The 21,821-nt window shown below is 35.4% G+C and overlaps 1 protein-coding gene across 1 annotated transcript in view; it reads right to left on the bottom strand.

Moving 5' to 3' along the window:
* The window catches only part of THSD7A (thrombospondin type 1 domain containing 7A), a 415,402-nt gene that overhangs the window by 214,802 nt on the left and 178,779 nt on the right, over positions 1 to 21,821 (bottom strand). Inside the window, exon 2 of the mRNA XM_012757099.3 lies at positions 20,423 to 21,254. Within this exon, the coding sequence (XP_012612553.2) occupies positions 20,423 to 21,254 (832 nt within the window). The remainder of the gene's footprint in view (positions 1 to 20,422; positions 21,255 to 21,821) is intronic.

Raw genomic sequence — 21,821 nt, 5'->3', positions numbered from 1 at the left:
ACTCCCAAATCCTTATTGGAAGTACACAGATTATAACTATATTATATGAATGCTAACAGAGACCTGGAATAGATAAATATATTTCTATCATTTTTATTGTTGGCAAATGACACTAATACCTTACACTATTTAGCATTCTATTTAAACAAATTATCAACAATCACCAATTCCTTTGTTGTTACATTAGATTTACCTTTTATTAGATGTTAGTGTCTAGTCTAATTAGGAAGTGAACCAGGATAAATGAAAATTAACCACAATGTTTTGATTAAATGCTCAACTTACTCTTCTTTAAGTAATAGGCTATTTAAGAGATTTGGAGTTAATTGAAAATTGCTATTATCAAGAGTCTCTCTTCAATTAGCAAACAGACACGAAGAATATGTATTTTTGTATCTGAAAACCAATAGATCTCATTGCCAGATCTGGGCTTCAGTGGGAATTAATGGAGCACAAAGTCTAAACTATTAATGGTTTGCACTTCCTTAAACAGGATTCAATTTGTGTAGAGTCTACTTCACAGTAAATGTTATAAAGCTGCTTATCTGTAATTATTTCTATGACAGATCAATCACAGTCTAAGCATAGAATAAATTTGAAGTTTCCTAACCATTTGGAAGATTTTAAAGAAAAAAGAGGACTCAAATACTATATTACTGTTAAAAATAATTGTTTCAGTGACATTAAATGTATCCCCCAGGAAATGAATTTTTTAAAATTTTCTTCATGTTGAAACTTTTCTTGTTCACGCAAGTAAGAAATATGATGCAAATGAAATAATTGACATAAACACTGAAAAGGTGAGATAAAAATTTCTTTTGTTAGTGCTGTCATTATACATTCTGAAAACTCGGGGGACTCTAGTAGACAGTTTTGGAATTAAAAGAGAATTGGCAATGTGCATAGATATAAGTTAAATATACAAATTATTAGCTTTACCCTAGTAATAAACACCTAGACAGAAAATTTTACATTTTTTTCTTTTTATATTACCAAGGAAAAATATTACCTATAAAATATTTAGAAATAAATGTAACAAGAAATATCCAAAATATACGTAAAAACTATATTATTAATATTTAAAAACATAATACACATATGTAAATATTTATTACATGCTTGTTCATGGTAGTCATAAGCCAGAAATAAAGTTAATGCTTATCAATAAAGAATTTAAGAAGAGTAGATTAGAGATATTCTTCATATTAATAAATTGGAAAGGTTTCTGCAGGATTTTAGTTAAAAAAATGAGATGTAGAAAAGTGTATACAATATGAATCATTTTTTGAAAAGCAATGAGCAAGATAAAGGGTATGTGTGTCTGTGTGTGTAAACAGTATGTGTAGGTTGATATAAATACATTGCTTATTAACACAACTTGTACTCCATGGTGGAATGGGGATGTGTTTGTGTGTTAATATCATGTAAGGGGGCAAAATAACAAGTTTTGCATCTCTTATATAATCCAATTTATGTATAATTATATGAGTTTAGGTATGTAATATGATTCACATTCACCAAAATGTTAATAGTTGTTACTTTAGAGGGGTAGGATTCTAGGTGGCTTTTACTTTTTCTCTATGTTTTAATGTATTGTTCTCAGTTTAAAGATAATAATGTAACATTTAAATAATCAGAAAAACAAGTGTATTTTCATTGTACATAAAGAGCAATACAAATAAGTACTTTAAAAAGATAATTACATTAGGAAATATTTATACATAATGTAGAGGACACAAAGGCAAAGAATTATCATCAGGAAATAAGAAACATAAAGAAACCGGTTACATGTATTGTTACTGAAATATACTGGATTTTTAAAGGATTTTCAAAGCTTACAGATATAAATTTCAATATAATTTTACAATATTAATGACTGCAGCAAATGTTCATAATAATTTAACTTTGATCTTTACCTCCATATCTAGGCATGAACAACTAGGCTTCAAAGATAAATCTTGGTATGATTTATGCATTTTAGCTAGCTTTAAATTAAAAACGCCACATAAATAAACAGCAATTTGTTTAATTTTTGTAGTTTTCAGATGACAGACAATATGGAGAAAGGCAAAAAGAAATATAAGTAATAAGTGGTCCTAATATGTAAGTCAGTTTAAATATTTATGATTTTCTCTTTATATTTATGTTTAACTCTGCTGTCTTCCTAGAATAATATGGTAATTTTATAATAATTTTATTATCCCTACATTATTTCAAAATTGCTGATACAATATGTCCCTGTTCATATTTAACATAGAGCAAGGCTCTAGTCTGGTGTGAAATTTCCTTAGCATCTGGTCTACTTCTCTCAGATCAGGAGAGTGAATTGGTAATGGCAAACCATGTGGTTGACAAAACTCTGATCAATAATGTGATAATTTCTCTTAATAAAAACTAGTTATGTAAGTAATTAACAATTTTATTCTTATTTCACACCTTTCTTCCTCTGCAAATACCCTAAATTGCAATCCCAATAAATATTCAACAATCATTCCTTCTATTGAAGTAAGTTGCCCTCTTAGTATTTTTTAAGTCATTTTTAAAAGTCTAAAATATTTTTATCTATCTTGCCTTTTAAAAGGTTTTTGGTCAACATTCAGCAGCACCTTTTTTTTTTAAGTAAGTGATATAACTATGGCATGGAGGTTACTGTCCTAGTTAAAGTTACTTAATTTACATGAAGAAGTACTATCATGCCTGTGTACAGCAATGAAATAATAAATACAATGCTTATAAGGGGACTACAGATGTAAAGACATAACTGAAATTCCAGCTTTAAAAAGTGACATTGCCGACATGATCATTTCTAATAGGGATGACCAGAGCAGAACAATGTGTATAGTTTCAAGGGCAATCTTCTAGGTGTTATTAAAACACCCCTGTCATTCTTTGGCAGCTGCCGAGAGCTGAGCAACTCCTCTTCGTCCTCTCACAGTAGAGGAATAGAGGACAGGGATCAGAGAGACAGTCTCAATAGTTCACAGTCTAGTTGATAAAATACTACACATGAATGATATGAAACACCTGTTTATTATCAAAGCCAAATTAATCTAGCACAACTGGGACACTTCATTTGGCCCCAAGAGGACAGAACCAGACCTTTTTCACTCAATCTGTACTTTTCCATCAGCCACTGTCAGTAGCAACAATATAGGACAACTGCCCTGACTCCTAATTCATTCTCAGCTTCACTTGTTTCTCTTGCTCCCTGGGCTCCCGACTACCAGCTTGACAATGAAAGTAGGAGATAAAATGAAGCTTTGCAAAAAATATGTCACCAGTGCATTCTTCCCAAGAAACTCCATAAATCACATTAGGAAGTGTTTTTTCTTCATATGGATTTATTTCACAACACACTGGCTTGGTTGTTCAAAGGCAACCAAATCAGAAATCAAATTTGCAAGTCTAAAAGTAAGATGACACAGCAGTGCGCATGCATCATTCATGATGATTTCACAGTGTTTCTCAGTCTGATTTACAGTTGTCAAAATTAACATTACAAGCATGATCCATTATGTGATTCACTCAACACTGCATTATCCAAATCATGACAAATTTAATTTAAATCACTTTCTATTTATTTCAACCCTTTCATTTATTTCTTTCAGTTCCTTTCTACTTTTTCCTTTCTTTCCGCTGAGAAAGCTTATAAACTTTATGTAATTCTTACTATGACATTCAGGGCACACTATAAGGGGAAAAGACACACTTGTGGCCTTGTCTTGAGAGAGACAAATGCATTGCATGTAACCAAAATGTTTGTACCCCCATAATATCCTGAATTAAAAAAATAAAAGGAAATAATAATTAAAAAAATGACATCCCTTTAATTATATTTTCTTCACAATTTCCAACACAATCCTCATTTTCATATTTTGTTTTTTAACTGTAGACTTGTTTTATCTTACTTTCCTTTCTTTGAGTTATCTGTTTTATTACACAGAAAACTCCATATTATTCTGAACTAAATCACAGAATTGTCTTTAGAGCAGGGTTCTTGTAGATGTAAACCCTTGGTACTTAAACAAATAAAAACTTAAAATCTCTTTTATCCAGCTTTATTTTGAATTGAGTGCCTTACAAGTTAGGAAATACATTAATTAAAGGTGAAATAATTAAGAAATACTTAAGAAATTAAGAATTAAGAAATAATTAGGATATAAGGCAATAAATGGTTTTATAAGGGAAATCTGTGATGCAGTAATTCTTTCTCCAAAGAAAGCTTTATTATTTATTTGATGTATATACTTACAAAATAAACATTTGTCTTCTTAATACTGGGCTTATCATATTAAAGCTACATAGATCTAAGAAAGGTGCTTATTTAATTTATAAAATCACATATACATTTTATATACATTGATTTTTTTCCTCCTTATGGAATATAACCTTGCCTTTCTGCAAGAGATTTAAATAACCTAGGAAGGTAAGAATTTTGTTCTTTTCTTTTTTTTGTTTTCAACGATCCTTACCATCCAGTAATTTAAAGCCATCCTTTACTATTAATATAAGCTCATGTTTTTCTCATCCTTTCTCAATTTACATGGCAATTTTACATGCATAATTTTTGTATCTGCACAATAATTTTGACCCAGGTGTAATACTCGGGAATGTCTTTTCTATTTCCCTATTTTAAAATTACAAAATATCTTTGCCTCTCCCTAAGAAGGGTTAGAGGTATGCCCTTCCCCTCCACAATGCTAAAGATATAAAATGTAACCAAAATGTAAAAAAAAAAAAAACTATTACCGGGTATCGGGCAGGTGGGAGGGGGAGGAGGGGATGGGTGTATACTTACATAATGAGTACAATGCGCACCACCTGGAGGATGGACACGCTTAAAGCTCTGACTCGGCGGGGGGCGGGGAAGGGTGGCAAGGGCAATATATGTAACCTTAACTATATTTGTACCCCCATAATCTGATGAAATGAAAAGAATTTTAAAAATTATTAAATAAATAGTACAGTGTAGACTTCTGATTTGAATCCAGGCCGTCTGAGTCTGATGCTGGTGTTCTATTACATCAGTTGCATAAAACATTTCCTATAGTGCCTAAATTAGTTTCCAAGCTCTTAGCAGATGAGGACACTAGCTCCTCTTCTCAGACTACCCCAAAGATCTACCTTAAAAAGGGCCACTGGAATCACCTGCCTTAACTTCTTTCTCTTTTTAACCTGCCTGAATATCTAATTTTCCACTCAATATTAATTTCTAATAGCACAGTGAAGAGCCATGTGTTATTATCATGAATAGATTGTATGAATTATTTTGTTAGGCTAAATAAGCAGTAACCATAGAGGAACAAAATAAAAGCCAGGTTAAATTCTGACTGAGTAAAAAAAGTCTCCAAAATGATACAGCCTGGATACCACTTATAAAGGTTTTGGACACATTTTCCTAGTTATGGAAGAGAATAAAGGCACAGGGTTAAAGGGTTAACAATTTCCTCACAAAGAGAGACGTTCAGACTCAAAGTAAAAGTAATTTATGATTTTTTACTTATTCAAATTTTACCCCACAGTGATTTACACTTGCCTAAAATATTGCTAGATTCACGGAATAACTAAACCAGTAGGTGGGGATCATCAAAGTCAGTGCTTTCAAAATGTATTTTTCAAAGGAAAGACTAAGCACATAATGGACAATCATTAAGCATTTGTTGAATAAATATACAGATGAAGATGATGAACAAAGAGAGAACATGAGGGTCCTCAGCCCCTGAGCCAACTCTGTCCTCTTCCCACCCTGGGTGGGACTAGGGAAAGGCACAGTGCTTAAGAGCAAAATCTAAGAAGGCACTTGCATGACTTCAGGAGTGAGTGTCTCCCTAAATTTTGTGCCTCAAGAGCCTCTCTTGCCCTGTACCTGTCCCCACTAATCTCCTTGCCTACTATTCCTTTGTTAGAAGTCTTTCTTCCTTATTCATTATCTAGAAGGAAAAAACCATACCACATTCCCATGGTAGACTTTCTCTTCTTTTATTTCATTACAGGAGTAGAGAAAGTAAATAAACATGGGGGCAAGGAATGAATACAATGAAGTGTTTATTAAACACCATCCTTGGCTGGGCGTGGTGGCTCATGCTTGTAATCCTAGCACTCTGGGAGGCCGAGGCAGGCGCATGGCTCAAGGTCAGGAGTTCAAGACCGTCCTGAGCAAGAGTGAGACCTTGTGTCTACTAAAAATAGAAAGAAATTAATTGGCCAACTAAAAGTATATGGAAACAATTAGCCAGGCATGGTGGCGCATGCCTATAGTCCCAGTTACTTGGGAGGCTGAGGCAGAAGGATCGCCTGAGCCTCGGAGTTTGAGGTTACTGTGAGCTAGGCTGATGCCACAGCACTCTAGCTCGGGCAACAGAGACTCTGTCTCAAAAAAACCAAAACAAAACAAAACAAAAAAACATCCTTGTTCTCTCCTCTTTCTCTTCCTTTTTTGGAAGGGCCTCATCTGGGCCAGGTAGAGTTTGGCTAGCACACATAATTATAGGGATCAAAAATGAAATACATGGCCAGGTTGAACAGGTATAGAAGACAACATCAATTATTATCATCATGAAGAGATATCAGCAAGCATAGCCAGGGAGAAGCTCAGCGCTTTGGCCACCTGCAGTCATCCCAGAGTGTCTTGGGCTCTGGTCTACTGAGGATCTGAGACTTCAAATAAAATGGCCAATTTAAAGTCTGTATGTCATTTGAGAAACAGGAACTCGTAGGGCACCAAAATAGGACAGGCAACTTCTTATCCTTCTTTTTCCACCATTCGCCAGTGCTCTCCCAACCATCCTAGCATTTTGTCACTCATCTATCAGAACTCAGGATGGGGGGGTTGGTACCAGGGAGGCATCAGAAGAGACAATCATATAGTTAAATGGAAATTGCCAAGATTCAATTTCCTCTCAAGTTGATCCTGTATTGTATTTGGCCTCAATATCCTCAATGTTGATAGCTTGATCCAGGTTTTCTTGGGTTACAACCATGATCTCAGTACTGGTCACCCAAACTCTATAATTTGAGCCCTTCAATTCATTTTGCATACCATTATTGTTTATGAACATAATTATTTCCCAGTTACAAAAAAAAAGAAAGCCTAAATTTCTCCACCTTACTATCAAAGTCATCAGGCTTCCCTTTTAAATTTATTTGCTACTCTTTTGTCACCTACTACTTTAATTCAAGTCTTTTCAGTGTATTCACAGATAGATAACCTGCTCATTCTACCTTTGAGATTTTTTTAAATCAAGTTTAACTTGGAATGCTCAGTCTTCCCATCATACCACACTTAGATAAATTCTGTCTGTTTTTGAGGACCTGAATCAAATTCTATTGCTTTATAAAATTAGTGAATATAGATGCAGTTTTCAAAAAACTTTAGTCATTTTTATCTTATATTTATCCTTTTATCAAGTATTTGTTTTCACCGACTATGAAATATGTATTATACAACTCATAAAAGATACAAAACATCTGGGCCAAAGTGGAGTTACAGTAATTTAAAGTAATTTTATTTGTTTACTTTTCTCCTTGTTTTTCATAAATAGAATTAAAGATACCAAGTGTAGAGGCAAGGCTTTATACAGAGTTGGAACTATGCGGTGTCTATTGTGTTCTTGTTCACCTATTTCTTATGGGATCCTTGATATATTAGAACCTATCAGAGAACTGTATTTTTGATAAAAGTATTTGAAAAACTTTATGAAATCCAAAATTTATCAGTATGCCATACATTATATGAAATCAAATGTATTCAAATTTTATACCATTGAAAATAATTTCTGATAAATTCATATTTATTCTTGACTCAGAATGTACATCTCTATTTAAATATCTATCTCCATTCTTATCTATCTATCAATAGGAATATATGTGTGTTCATGTCTGTTAATATATATGGGTCAGTTTGTGTTCTAGCTAACATCTATTAGTAGCCTTTTGAAAGCTTTAACAATTTTTGTAACACCAAAGAGAAAAATTAGTGTAATCTCAATTTTAGTCATAATTAATTTTTTTCAAAATTGTGCTTTGTTTATTCTAGTTCACTACACTGTACATGCTTAAATCAATATTCCCAAGATCTTTATAGCACAATGATTTCTTGTATTAAGCACAACAGTTATTTTGTTCATTTACAATCCAATTGCTATCCTGGTAAATACTATGAAGAAAATTTTTCCATGATCACATCCTTTTAAAACCTAACACCAGGGACCACAAGTTTGTACTAATTTAGAGAGGAAAGCACCTCTCAAAGAAACTTTTGGGAAAAAGCTAAATAATCACTCTGTAATAAAATGATACGAGATTAGAAAACTAAAGAACATAGCAAGGTGAAAGTGTGAGTAAAGGCCTTAAAAGAAGCAAATAAGATAAAACACATGATGTTACTAACATAATGTGTTAGCAGACTCTAAAAGTGTGAGCATATTCTTAATTAGGTTATACAAACAGTGTATTAATAGTTTATTAAATATTCTATGGGAATTTGGTTTTCCTTTTGAAAGTATTTCCTCCTATTTAAAACTCTTCTTATTTAAGTTAGAAGGAAACTCAGTACTACCCACATCAAGCTAGTAGAATTCCAGCAAATAAATGAAAACAATAGATGAGATCACAGTTCCTGCCAAGGAAATGCAAGGTCACTGCCCCTGCCAGCAGCCAGGCTGCTGGAGGAAGTGCCAGCTCCCATAGGAAACTTGCTCTCACACTGTCTCAAGTAAGAGAGCGAAATAGAACAATCAAATGGGAGCTATTAATGAAGTTCCCAGGAAAAGTGAGAAAAGTGTAATGGACTTTATTTAAAGTTTATGTGGAGAACAATCTATGATCTGAATTAAGGTGAATCCCTTCCTCAAATCCATCAAAGGTTTAAAATGCTACCTAAGAGCTTCCTTTTATTCAATTGTCCTGTTATAGGATCCTCACTTAAAACAAAAATACTCAATATTGTACTGTATACTTAAAATTTGCTAAGAGGGTAGATCTTATGCTAGGTGTTCTTTCCATACAAAATAATAACAATGACAATAATACTGTGATAATAATAAAAGGGGCAGAAGGAACCTTTGGGAGATGATGGATATGTTTATGGCCTTGATGTTTCACAGATATATACATAATCCCTAAATTCATTGAGTTGTATACATTAAATATGTATAGTTTGTTTTTACATGTCAATCATACCTCAATAAAGTTATTTAAACAAAAACTCCTGGGAAGTGGTAACCAGAGAGGTTTAGGAGAGATGAAGGCATCCTGGCCATGATGAGATAGTTGTACCTTAGGATGTAGGAAGTGACCCTGGTGGTCATTTTGATATTTCTGAATGTGCCAGAAGTTCATGGGTGGACATTGATAATATTAGCCCTTAGTCTGCCATCATGAATGCCAACTAATTGATAGTTATAAGTACACATCTGGATGGCTTCAAGATGTTAAAACGGGAGTGACAGACAATATAAATAAGAATGCTTGTAAATGGACAAAAGATCTAATTAAATAAGCAAATGCTCAGAAGCCATTGAGTATATTTACAATATTAAGAATAGTACATTTTCTAATTTCTAAAGAAATAAATATTTTAACTATGCAATAGCAATTTTGTAATGTTAACCAGGCACAATAATATTGAAATGTGTTCTAAATGATATCTCTTGAGTAGAATCAATATAAATATATATTCTTTTAATTGAATAAAATATAATCTTTTAAGTATATTGTTTTGGTTATTGTCTTCATAACCTTAGAAGTTTTCATTTTCCCATTGGCTTCAGTTGACTCCCTATTATACAGTAAAAGGCTAAAGTTTTTAAACAGGAAGAGTCCCTTAAATCTGAATACTTTAACAAACATTTACTGGGAGCTGATATGCTAGGCATTGGTTTAGTTGAATGGAGACTATAAAAGTTAATATTGTGTCTTACTTCCATGACATAGTTGACCTAGCCATGCACCTATTTTTATAACATAGATTATAAAAGTATACATATAAATATGTGTTGATATATTAATATATCCTTATATAACATATCATAAATTCTGAGGAAACTTTTAATATTTAACAAAATTAAATTTTTAATATAATTTGGAACCTGATATAATATGAATGCACTGTTTAGTGTTTTTTTTTAAGGTAATAGTTCCTTTACTTTCAAGAAATAAAATTAAGTTGAGGAAAAGCACAAAAGACATAGAAATAAATCTGGGTAACATGTAAGCACAGGATAGGAGGTATGCATAAACTGAAGCATAAGTTTGAAGAGAAAAATATCATGGTTAATGATGGATGTTAAATGAGAATTAGAAAAGAAAGCAGAAGTCAAGTTTCTCCTGATTTATTAATATAACTTTGAGCAGAGCAGCTATCTTGAATTCTAATGCTGGTTTAGTGAAGAACATACACAGTTACTGGCAATTGTTCTGCCTGTCCAGTTACTCCAGTATTTTGAAATGCATATGAACACTTTTGTTAGGAGCATGAAAATGTATGTGCTTCTCTTTCACTTATTTACATAAGATTTCATTTTGTAAATATAATAAAATAAAAATATATCTATTTATAAAATAAAATATACTGTATATAAAATAAATTAAAAACTATTACTGCTCATAATGTGCCTCCTCATGAATTAATTGCCTTATGACTTGAGCTAAAGATAATATGAAGCCATAATGATTAGCTAAATATTGTTCCCTTATTTACCTTAGTTTTAATTATTCTGATGTTTAAAATGTATACAATATACCTTAGGAGTACATTATGTAATTTATAAATAAATAAATATACATATATTGTGGTGTTTTCAAAACCCTGTCATGAATAAATGTGGAGATGTTTGGACCAACAGGATATAAAGTCCAAACATTTAAACTTGACCTTTCAGACCTTTATAGGTTTCCCTCATTTCTCTTCTAGGCTAATTCCTCCTCCCCTTATAAACTCACCTCCAGAGGTGTGAACAACTGCACGTAGAAGATCCTTGTACAACAAACCATTCCCACTGCAAGTCTCAGTTCCTTTGCTTTTGGTGTTCCCATATTCTTCCTACATCACCCTTCTCGACCTTGTCCATACCTACTAATCCTGAACTCCAGGAGCATTTCCTCTAAGAGGCCTTTCCCAATTCTATCAACCTCCCTCCAGAAAGAGCTCACTACCTCAGCTGTCACTTGCACGCTCGTGCACGCTCTTTCTCCCTCTTCTCTCTCAACATAAGATAGCACCTCTAATATTTTTATTGCTTTTTCTGTGTCATTGTTTCCATAATAAAAACATAGGTCCTACTTTTTTTGTCTGTATATTACAGCAACCTGAATGTCTTGATGTCTTTCATTTTACTGAATGAAAAAGTAAATAAATACATACTACATTAATTAATAAGTAAACTAATAGTGACATAAAAGCAGTTCTCTTATTCTGACACTATTCTAGTATAGCTAGTATATATCAGTCAGGGCCAACAGAAAACAGATTACAAATTCATATGGGTTAATTCAGAAGAGTTTTGTAAAAGGATTAGTAACAAAATTGTGGCAGTGTTAAGGAAAATCACCAAGGAATGATGAAGCACCCTGGGGTTGGCAACTACTGAAAGATTATATCACCCTAAGGTGATGATAAAGGGACTAGAAGCTGGGCAGATCCAGAGGCCAGGAGAGGGCTCCTGGACAGGGCAGTAACCTTTGTTAGAGGAACTCAGCCACAGACAGATCTCAGCCACAAACAGACAGGAACTTTCTGTTTTCACCTTCTGATACATTGCTGCTTTCTCCACTAGTATTAACAGAATCCAAGCAGAAAGAAGACTAGGAAGTCTTATGAATGTATTGCTCAGAGGTCAGCCTCCAGACACATAGTGGGATTGGGAAGGCTTGAGAGCGGACCTCTAATGTCACACATAACATACTGCCCAGTTGGCTCTACATTTGGGGAGAAGCATAGATTTTCTTTTTAACCACCTACCATCTACCACAGAGTGAGAGCATATTGACTCTACTTGTTCAATCAGGTGTGGCCAACAGGTGGCTGAGGCAAGCTTGAGAGAAAGGATGATTTGTATCTGGCAGACAAATTGACACTTTGGATATTACAGACTGTTTTAAAAATCTAAAAGCCTGCTATTTAGATGTAGCAATTTTATAAATGGATTCTGAATAACCTAAAAGGAGTCTGTGTTACTTTAAACAGTGAACAATTTTCTTCCTTCTTTTTTGGTAAGGGTGGGATTAGCTCCCAGGGAGGGATGCAGTTTCACTGATTCACAAAATCATAGTGTGGGAACAGGCTCTCAGCCACCATATAGCACCTCAACTGAGTAAAATCTTGCAGTTACTCTCAGGACTGCTGAGAGCTGCCTTATTCTATATGCACTGCATATAAATTTGCCCTGCGGTTTCAGTATGAACTGATTTGTGGAATATGTTGAAAATTAACTTTCTGCCAAGAAAAAATATTAATATATGATATTTTATGTTCACAATTTTGGGTATGGTTATCAGTCATGGCTCATTAGAATCACAAAATCTGGACTACTTTTAGAGTGTTTCACCTCTCTCCTCCTCTCCATCACCACTGCCTGCCCTATAACACGTATGACTTACAGAGAAGAAAACTGAGCCCCAGAAAGTTTAAATGACTTGTTTGACACTGTGTAGCCATGAGTGCATAGGTTTCTCAGTTTCTGGTACTTTTTCTCCTAATTGTTCATCACTTAAATTCTTGTTGATTCAGCCAGCTTTCAGACTATTGTAAAGCTAGTAGCTTTATATTCAAGTTTTATATCACCATTCTGGAGAGCAACCCTAAAACAGAAGGTTGAAGTAGTTAACAACTAGCATTCTAAAGTACAATAAGAATCAGGCATAAAGAAATTGACTGTGTTACTCTATTAAGAAATGCAATTTTCTGCTCAACAGTTTTTATTTTGAAGATGGGAGGGTGTGTCAGAAAAGTCTGAGTTTAGGGAAAAAAATCAGAAAGCCACTTTAAGAAGTTTTATTCATTACGATCTGAAATGCTAAGGCTGAATTATTACAGAGAATTAAAAGAAAAAAAATGAAGCTGATTACAGAAATGAAAGAAAAATATTCCAATGTGTTAGTATTTCTAAGGGTTATTAGATTATTGCCTTCTTCATGCTTTAGCCAGCTATTTTTACTCTTCTGTATTTATGCCTGAAGTATGTGCTTTATGGAGTTACCTAGAAGTTGGATAGGTCTACTGTTTTGTGGCCTGGCCAAATGAAATCTGTTTTAAATCCTAATTCTGTCTTATTATCTCAGGAATTTACTGGGCTGAATCTCCCACACTTCTTGGCAATGCCTCCACTGAAATTATAACTAATTGCCTTTGTCAGACAATTCAACAAAACAAGGTGCGTTCAAATGGAAGATATTTTCAATAGTAGGCCCTACAGCCACTAAATGTTTCTTGTATTACTTAGAGCAGATTTCACCCTTGTTCCTGAAATGTGTTGTGCCTTAAATATGATATTCAGATTCGGCTCTTTATTTTAGGAGGAGGTGCGCTGGCCAGGTAAAGCATTCCAGAGGTGGGGTGGTGCACAGCAAAGCCTGGATTGCAAACCATACTCGTTGCAATATGGAGATGGCTCTCTGCTCTTCCTCCACTCTACCTTTGACATCTTCCCTCAGCCAGAAGAAGAAGAAAGTAACTTTTCCATTTAATTTCTCCACCAGCTGCACTTCCCCTATGTTCCTGGGGTGGGAAACTGGCTCCTAAAGAACCTTCCCCAGACCTCCTTTGCCCATGGATTGATATAATTCAGTAAAAATATTCTTAGATGAACCTCCCAGGATTGTGTCACTGGTTACTTTAGGGGAGTCTCTTTCATGCTTCAGGAGCTGGCTTCCTTCAGCCTTGAGACCCAGATTTTTCATGTGGACAGTTTCTTTTTTCATTTTTCCACTCTCCTTTTTTTACTGTAGCTAGAAGTGTTTACTTCCCTCGGTGTTTCTGGTTGATTTCAAGGCAGGGGAGTGTAATAAAACTGCCTTTACTCCCTCATGTTTAATTAGAAGTCGCATACCTCATTTGGTAATAACTGCATGATAGTCCATGTGTCATAAAACAAATTTAGCTAAATTGGCTTTATTTGCTATTCCAGAATTGCACAACACTTCATTCCATAAAATAGAATGAGTGTTCTGATGAGATGGGAAGAGGAGTTTGGTTTTACAGGCAGAAGAGGGCTGAAGAAAGCAGAAACAGAAAACAAAACTTGTATTGGTCATTTCAGACTTACCTTTCTTGTAAAGGTCAAAGCAAAGGGAACTTCTTTATCATCTTGTGTAGGACTGGCCTGTTTGTGGATTTGACTATTATCTCTCTCTATCCTGATTTCTCAGAAGGTCATATAAACAACTTAGTTCTGGTTTAGTGACATAGAATTTTAGCACAAGTAATTCCATTTTGGTTTGGTCTGCTGGAGCCTCGTGCAGGAGCTCAGTGCAGACCAATGGCCTCCTACAAATTTTATTTAACATTCATACAAAAGTTAAAATTGCAGGCTGAGACTTCTCTCCTTAGAAAGGCCTCCTTGGAGGTTTGGTCCTTGGCTGCCATCTGGGAACTTAACTGGTAAACAGTTCCCTACACAGATATAAAATTTTCTGCAAATGATGACAGTAAGGTTCACTGTACCTAATCTATTTGTAGAATTTGTTATATAATGCATTTAATTATTTTGTAAAGTTAGTCTTTCCTCTCTCTTTTTATTTTTCAGCATTTTCCTGGCTTATTTTGTATGCTTATTATTCCCTTCTAAATTTTAGAATAGCAATGTAAGTAAAAATCATTATACTTACTAAATGTTCTAAACAAGTATACTACTACATATTTTTCTACTTTTCCAAGTAGAAAAGTAGTAAGTGCAGAACTTTTATAGTTAAGCTTATTTACATATTTTGGTTTTGTTTTGTTTACTATTATAAATGAGATATTGTAATCTTTTTCCAGGTATAATATTAATATTTAACTTATTGTTTGCATCAAGGGAATATATTAATTTTTTAATATTATCTTTTTGTTCCTCTACCTTACTGAATTTTTTTATTGCTTAGATTTTCAATTGATCCTATTGAGCTTTCCAGTACATAATAATAACATCTGGGGGGAAAAAATCTTGATTTTGCCACCTGCTTTCCAATATTCATTTCTTTCTTTTTTCAGGTACATCAACTAGTAAGTAACAGATCCGTGTTAACTAACAGTGGAGTTAATATGCTGTCTTGTCTCATTTTTTAACTTTAAAGGGAATGCTTCTAATGTTTCACAGCTGAGCAGTATGCTGGCTTTCAGTTTTATGTTTCTTTGGCTAATCTCTATAAAAATTGAGCTATATCAGTTCTTCTATCAGTTCATTATTTCAACAACTTCTAGCATAATATTGGCCCTGCACAATTACAATGTGTGGATTAAAGTCTTCCTTAATTTCAGGAAAGTCTTATCTTTTTGTGTTTCCTTTGTTTTTTTTAATTTTTTTTTTTTTTGGTTCTTTCTTCAGAAACATCAGACTTTCATATAGTAATCCTCTTTGTTTTCAAATCCATTGTCTCTTTGAAAAATTAGTTTACTTGATGTTCTCAATATCACTTACTCTTCCTACTATCAATTACTTTTCCACTTTTTGTTGCTTCTAATGTGAATTATATTTCTGGTATCGTTTGCTAATTCTCCATTTCTTTTCTGAGCTCTGTCAGATCTTTGGGGGTTTTTTTGTGTTTTTTTTTTTGAGACAGAGTCTCACTCTGTTGCCTGGGCTAGAATGCCATGGTGTCAGCCTAGCTCACAGCAACCTCAAACTCTTGGGCTCAAGCGATCCTCCTGACTCAACCTCCCGAGTAGCTGGGACTACAGGCATATGCCACAATGCCCGGCTAATTTTTTCTATATATATTTTAGTTGGCCAATTCGTTTCTTTCTATTTTCAGTAGAGATGGGGGTCTCACTCTTGCTCAGACTGGTTTCGAACTCCTGACCTTGAGCGATCCTCCCGCCTCAGCCTCCCAGAGTGCTAGGATTGCAGGCGTGAGCCACCGCGCCCGCCCTGTCAGATCATTTTTAAACTCATTGTATTTTCTTATCTCTTTATTGAATATTGAAATTCTTTCTGTTTTGGGTTCAGAAAACCATATTTCTTTTCATATCTTTGGTTTCCTAGAAAAATGTATGGCATGTTTTCTTACAAACTCTTGGCCTTAAGACTGTACTGAAGCCTGGCTGGAAGTCACTGGTTCACAGGGAAGCCTTCCGTGTCCTAGTGTGTATGCAGTGATTTAGAATTCCCTCCCACTGGTTGTCAAAACTTTCATCCTTCAATCTGTCAAACTGATAGGCTTTGTTGCCAATAACAGCATATTGGGTTTCCTCTTTCAGCCCTGCCTATTGTGCTGTTTTGATTTCAAACAGGACTCAAGTGTGCTTCTGCAGCCCTTTTCACAGACACGGGCCATGCCACACTCAGCAGGTGTCACTGACTTGGCCCCTCAGAAAGCTCAGGCTACTCTGAAATATTTTGAGTGATCATGAAAGCTGACAAGATGTAATGCCCCTCTAAGTTTCCTTACTCAGATAAGTCTAATTTCACCACATTGACCAAATTTCTATATCAATTATGGTTTGGGTCTGTGACCATTTCCTATTGTCATAAAAATGAACCTTTGCTTGTGTTTTTCATTCTTATTGATTTTGGTCTGTTTGAAAACAGAGAGCAGGGCAGATATATCATCTTTAACTTGGCTATTTCAGCAGTAACTCCACTAAAATTATTTTTATTTGCCTCTGAACTAATTTCCAAAGATTCTTAGGTTTATTTAGCTAAATTCACTTGCTATACTAAGACTTTTTTGAGCCTTAGTAAATAATTTTTATCCTATTACATAATAAATTAGTTTATGAATTTGATGGAAGATAAAATATTTTAAATTTAATCCAGTTCTTGATTTGTGGCCTTGTGCTTTGGTGATACAAGCGACTAGGTTTTCACTTCACTGGCTTTGCTGATATCGTGGAGTAATATTTGGGCAAAAGAGGTCAAAATACCTGATTTTTTTTGTCTCTTTTTCACAGGACTTTAACTTTCTTAATCATATATGCTAATTCATATATAAGAAAATATTAATAACTAATTTAATTGTTTTACATTAAGTTTAATCCATACCTTAATAAGTTAAACCATAGATACCACTATTTTGATTAGAGTAATTATATGTGATACTTCTAGTGGGATGTAAACACTTGACAAATATGTAGGTTGGTGTAAAAGTAATTGCAGCTTTAGCACTACTGAAATTTTCCCTTTGATATAGGAATACATTCTTAAATAAATGTCAGCATGTTATTACTTGCTGTTTTATATATTTTACATATTATATTATTATATTATTTATATATTATATTATATACAATATATATTATATTATGTCCAAATTTTATATCTATTTTAGACTATGGAAATGATGTTAGACAAAAAGCAAGTTCGAGTAATTTCCTTTTTCAAGTTCAAAATGGGTTGTAAAGCTGCGGAGACAACTCAAAACATCAACAACGCATTTGGCCCAGGAACTGCTAACAAATGTACAGTCAGTGGTGGTTCAAGAAGTTTTGCAAAGGAGATGAGAGCCGTGAAGATGAGGAGCCCAGTGACCAGCCATTGGAAGTTGACAACGACCAATTGCGAGCAATCATCGAAGCTGATCCTCTTGCAACTACATGTGAAGTTGCCGAAGAACTCAAAGTCACCATTCTATGGTCATTTGACATTTGAAGCAAATTGGAAAGGTGAAAAACTCAATAAGTGGGTGCCTCACGAGCTGACTGAAAATCAAAAAAATCATTGTTTTGAAATGCCATCTTCTCTTCTTATATGCAACAACAATAAACCATTTCTCAATTGGATTGTGATGTGCCATGAACAGTGAATTTTATATGACAACTGGCGATGACCAGCTCAGTGGCTGGAATAAGAAGATGCTCCAAAGCACAGCTTGCACCAAAAAAAGGTAATGGTCACTATTTGGTGGTCTGCTGCCAATCTAATCGACTACAGCTTTCTGAATCCTCGGAGAAACCATTACATCTGAGAAGTATGCTCAGCAAATGTATGACATGTACTGAAAACTGCAACGCCTGCAGCTGGTCAACAGAAAGGGCCCAATTCTTCTCCAAGACTACACCTGATCACACATCACACAATCAATACTTCAAAAGTTGAATGAATTGGGCAACGAAGTTTTGCCTCATCCACCATATTCACCTGACCTCTTGCCAACCTACTATCACTTCTTCAAGCATCTGGACAACATTTTGCAGGGAAAATACTTCCACAACCAGCAGGATGCATAAAATGCTTTCCAAGAGTTCATAGACTCCTGAAGCATACAATTTTACACTATAGGAATAAACAAACATTTCTTGTTGGCAAAAATGTATTGATTGTAATGGTTTCTATTTTGATTAATAAAGATGTATCTGAGCCCAGTTATAATGATTTAAAATTCATGATCCCAAATTGCAATTGCTTCTGCAACAACCTAATAATCTGCACATTTTTAAATATATTTGCTTAATTCCAACAATTGGATGGGAATATTAGGTTCTATGCAATGGTAGCTACTATCTTAATTGTACTTTTAATTGAGTGGTAAACATTAAATTAAACGTCTACTGAATGCTAACCCAATGTTAACCCTGCTAACTAGCAGGACACAATGCAAATTGCCTTGGATGTTCATTCAACTCCTTGATAGGAGCCAAGTAACTAATATAACTGGAATATTTCAGGAAAAGAGATCATGAAATCACCAGAATAAGGATAGTTAGCCAAGAACAAAGTGGAGATTGAGTCAAAAATGCACGTCACAGAATCACATGTACACACATACACGTAAACAAACACACACACACACACACACACACACAAACAGCCTAACAGCCTTGTAGGGAACCTGGAGAATGATGGCAGAACAGACAGCCATTAGCACGGGGAAATGGAATGATGGGACCAGAATGCAGAAAGAGCAAATCATGGTACAGCTGAAATAAAATACAATTGGATGAGTACAAAGAGGGGAGAGAGTGACAAATACCCTAAAAATAGCAACCAGAACAATGCTATGATGAGAGAAAGTTATCTTAGACAGATGAATTAATTGTTTGCTTTACTTAATTATTTATTTAAACTATATCATGTTCTAAAAAGGCATTATACCAGATTTCAAAGTGCATACATAGCAAAAATCACTAGACAAGAATGAATGAAGAAAAAATAATGAGGGTGAGAAAAAAGATAATGCTAGTGAGAAGTATTAATAAACAACATGCTTTCCACACAGTCCTATTTAGGTTCCCAACAGCCAAAGTAAACAGGAAAATGTGATCTGTAACAATAATTCCAGTGGCCATAAAAAAAACAATCCATCTGCTCACCAGAAGCACACGGGCCGATTCAGCGAAATTTAAATTATATGTTTTTAATCAAGAAAACAGACTGCATGATGGAGTAGATGACACTCTCAATGTCATTTCTACAATAAATCTGATATAAATTTCTGAGTGATGTTACTATAATTTCTCAGTTCAGTTCAAATCATAGCTACATAAATATTTCAGAAAAAGCAATTATGCAAATGATCCAGATAAGCCACTCCCAGATGGTCTGGTTTATCCAAGAGCAAAATTTGGAATATCCAGAGAACATGTCCTTTAGATAATCCTCAATGAATATTATTTTCACAACAAATAAATCATACAAGATAGTCTTTCATAATATTGTCATTATCTACCCAAAGATACTTTGCCAAATAATTTCTGTCTAGAAAATGCAGCCAATTAATTACATGTTTTCTAAACTAGGCTACTCATGATTAAATATCCTCCACTTACCTTACTTTCTGCTGATTCCCATTTTCTTCTCTGGAGGGAGTTATTCCATTATACAAAATGCGCAAGAAAATTATTCTTAGGTATAGCTCCCTGGATTGTTGTTTACAGCAGATTTTGTTTATAGGGTAATTCTGAAAATGCTATAAACTTGGAGAGATTACACGTGTGTCTTATTCTATTAACTCATTAAAGTATTTGAATTCAAAATCCCAATACTCCAGCCTCTAAGAATTTTTTTTCCCCCATTGTAGGGGAAAACTGCATGATCTCATGGAGAAGAGCAGTATTTCTCATGGAGAATTGCTCATGCTCTGTAGACTTTGAAAGGAAAATTCAATTTAACTAGAGGGTCCAAAGATTACCACAGTAGAAACACCATCAAGAAACCCCACACAAGCTCAGAAATAAATTTTAAATTTGGGGGCAGCTTGCCCTAGGTTGTGCACTGTGTATTCCAGGAGTTAGTACTCATGGTCCCGACAGAAAGACACTTTTTTACAGTGAATGGTAATAAAACGATACCTCAAATCCGCAGCTTTCCCCGTCTTGTTGGTACACGTAACCTCCCTCGTCTGATATCCGATCTGGATGTCCCAGTATTTGTTCTCTTGTCGGTTCTGCCTGTTTCTGTTTCTCTTTTTCTTGATAAGCTCTCGGGCCTCCGGGTCCTTTACTCCTCTGCCTCGGTCCTTGTCCCGTTCCTTATTCTTCCCACGTCTCCTGGCCTGTCTGGCTTGTCGCGGGTGGGGCCCTGAACACGCGCTCCAGGGCCCCACGTGCAGGCTGTACAGCAGCTCGTCGGCGTCGCACGGCCCCGACTGGCACACCTGAAACTCGGTCAGGTTAGGGCAGCCCGAGCCTCCGAACTGCGGGGGCGCCACGACGTGGCGGGTGCGGTGCTGCAGCCCGCTGCCGCAGGTCTTGGAGCACTCGGACCAGGCGGAAAACTCAGACACGATGCAGTCCTGCTGGCAAGGGATGAGGCAAGCCTGCTCCAGGAGAGGCTTGGGCTCGAAGTACTCACAGATGATATCCTCCGCGGGAATGTCTTTGTCCTTCTGGATGCACGTGATCTCTCTCACCTGAATGCCCTCTTCCCCCTTAATGCACTCGAGGGGTTTCTCCAGGCTTTTTGAAATCACGGGCTGACACTGATTCCAGGGTCCCAGCCTCCAGTCGTACAACTCTTTGTGCCAGTCACAAACTTTGAAACAGTCTTGCTGGTTACTGGGTCTTTCGGCCTGCTTACAGTTGGTGTGCAACGTCGTCCATCCCTCCACGTGCGCGCACCACACGGCCCTGGTTTGGATGCCTCCTAGACCGCACTCGTCTCCCATGCACCGGCCCCACGGACCTACAAAACAACACAGGAGTTCGCATTGCTAGTTCAAGGAAACTACAAGCTACTTCAAGGCCTTTCAAGACCTAGTACATTAACTCCCCCCTCCCAGCCCCCCCAGTGTTATAAAGTAGGTCTCTAAACGCGCAAGTTGGAAAGGAATGATCTGCACTAAGTATTTTTGCAAAAGGGGAACTGTGTCACAGAGTCTATATCAGGTAACTGTGGCGATAATTTCACTTTGGGTCCTTTGGGGATTACTAAAAGTTTGCTTTTATTCATTTCTTTATTTTTAGGTAGTTAGAAATCCTTGCTCATAAAGGACATCAGAAATTAGTCACGGTGAAAACCCATTACTCCTGCCTCACCAACCATCAAATCCATTTCAGTAACTGGGAAAGAAAATGGCCCCTTGTGAAGACCTTCTCCTGCAGGGTTTTCTTTTCCTGGGCAATTAACTATTTTGTAGAACTTGCTCACGTCTACCTAACTTTTTAATTCCATAGATTATGACTGCAAGGGTCTAATAGTTGTGTATTATGTGTGCTGACAGAACTTAAAAGTGTTGTTCACTTTTTTGTT

This window comes from Microcebus murinus, chromosome 9 (assembly GCF_040939455.1).
Source record: "Microcebus murinus isolate Inina chromosome 9, M.murinus_Inina_mat1.0, whole genome shotgun sequence".
Taxonomy (NCBI): Eukaryota; Metazoa; Chordata; class Mammalia; order Primates; family Cheirogaleidae; genus Microcebus; species Microcebus murinus.
The sequence above is the reverse complement of the archived record's forward strand: the minus strand, read 5'-3'. Positions and strand labels throughout refer to the sequence as shown.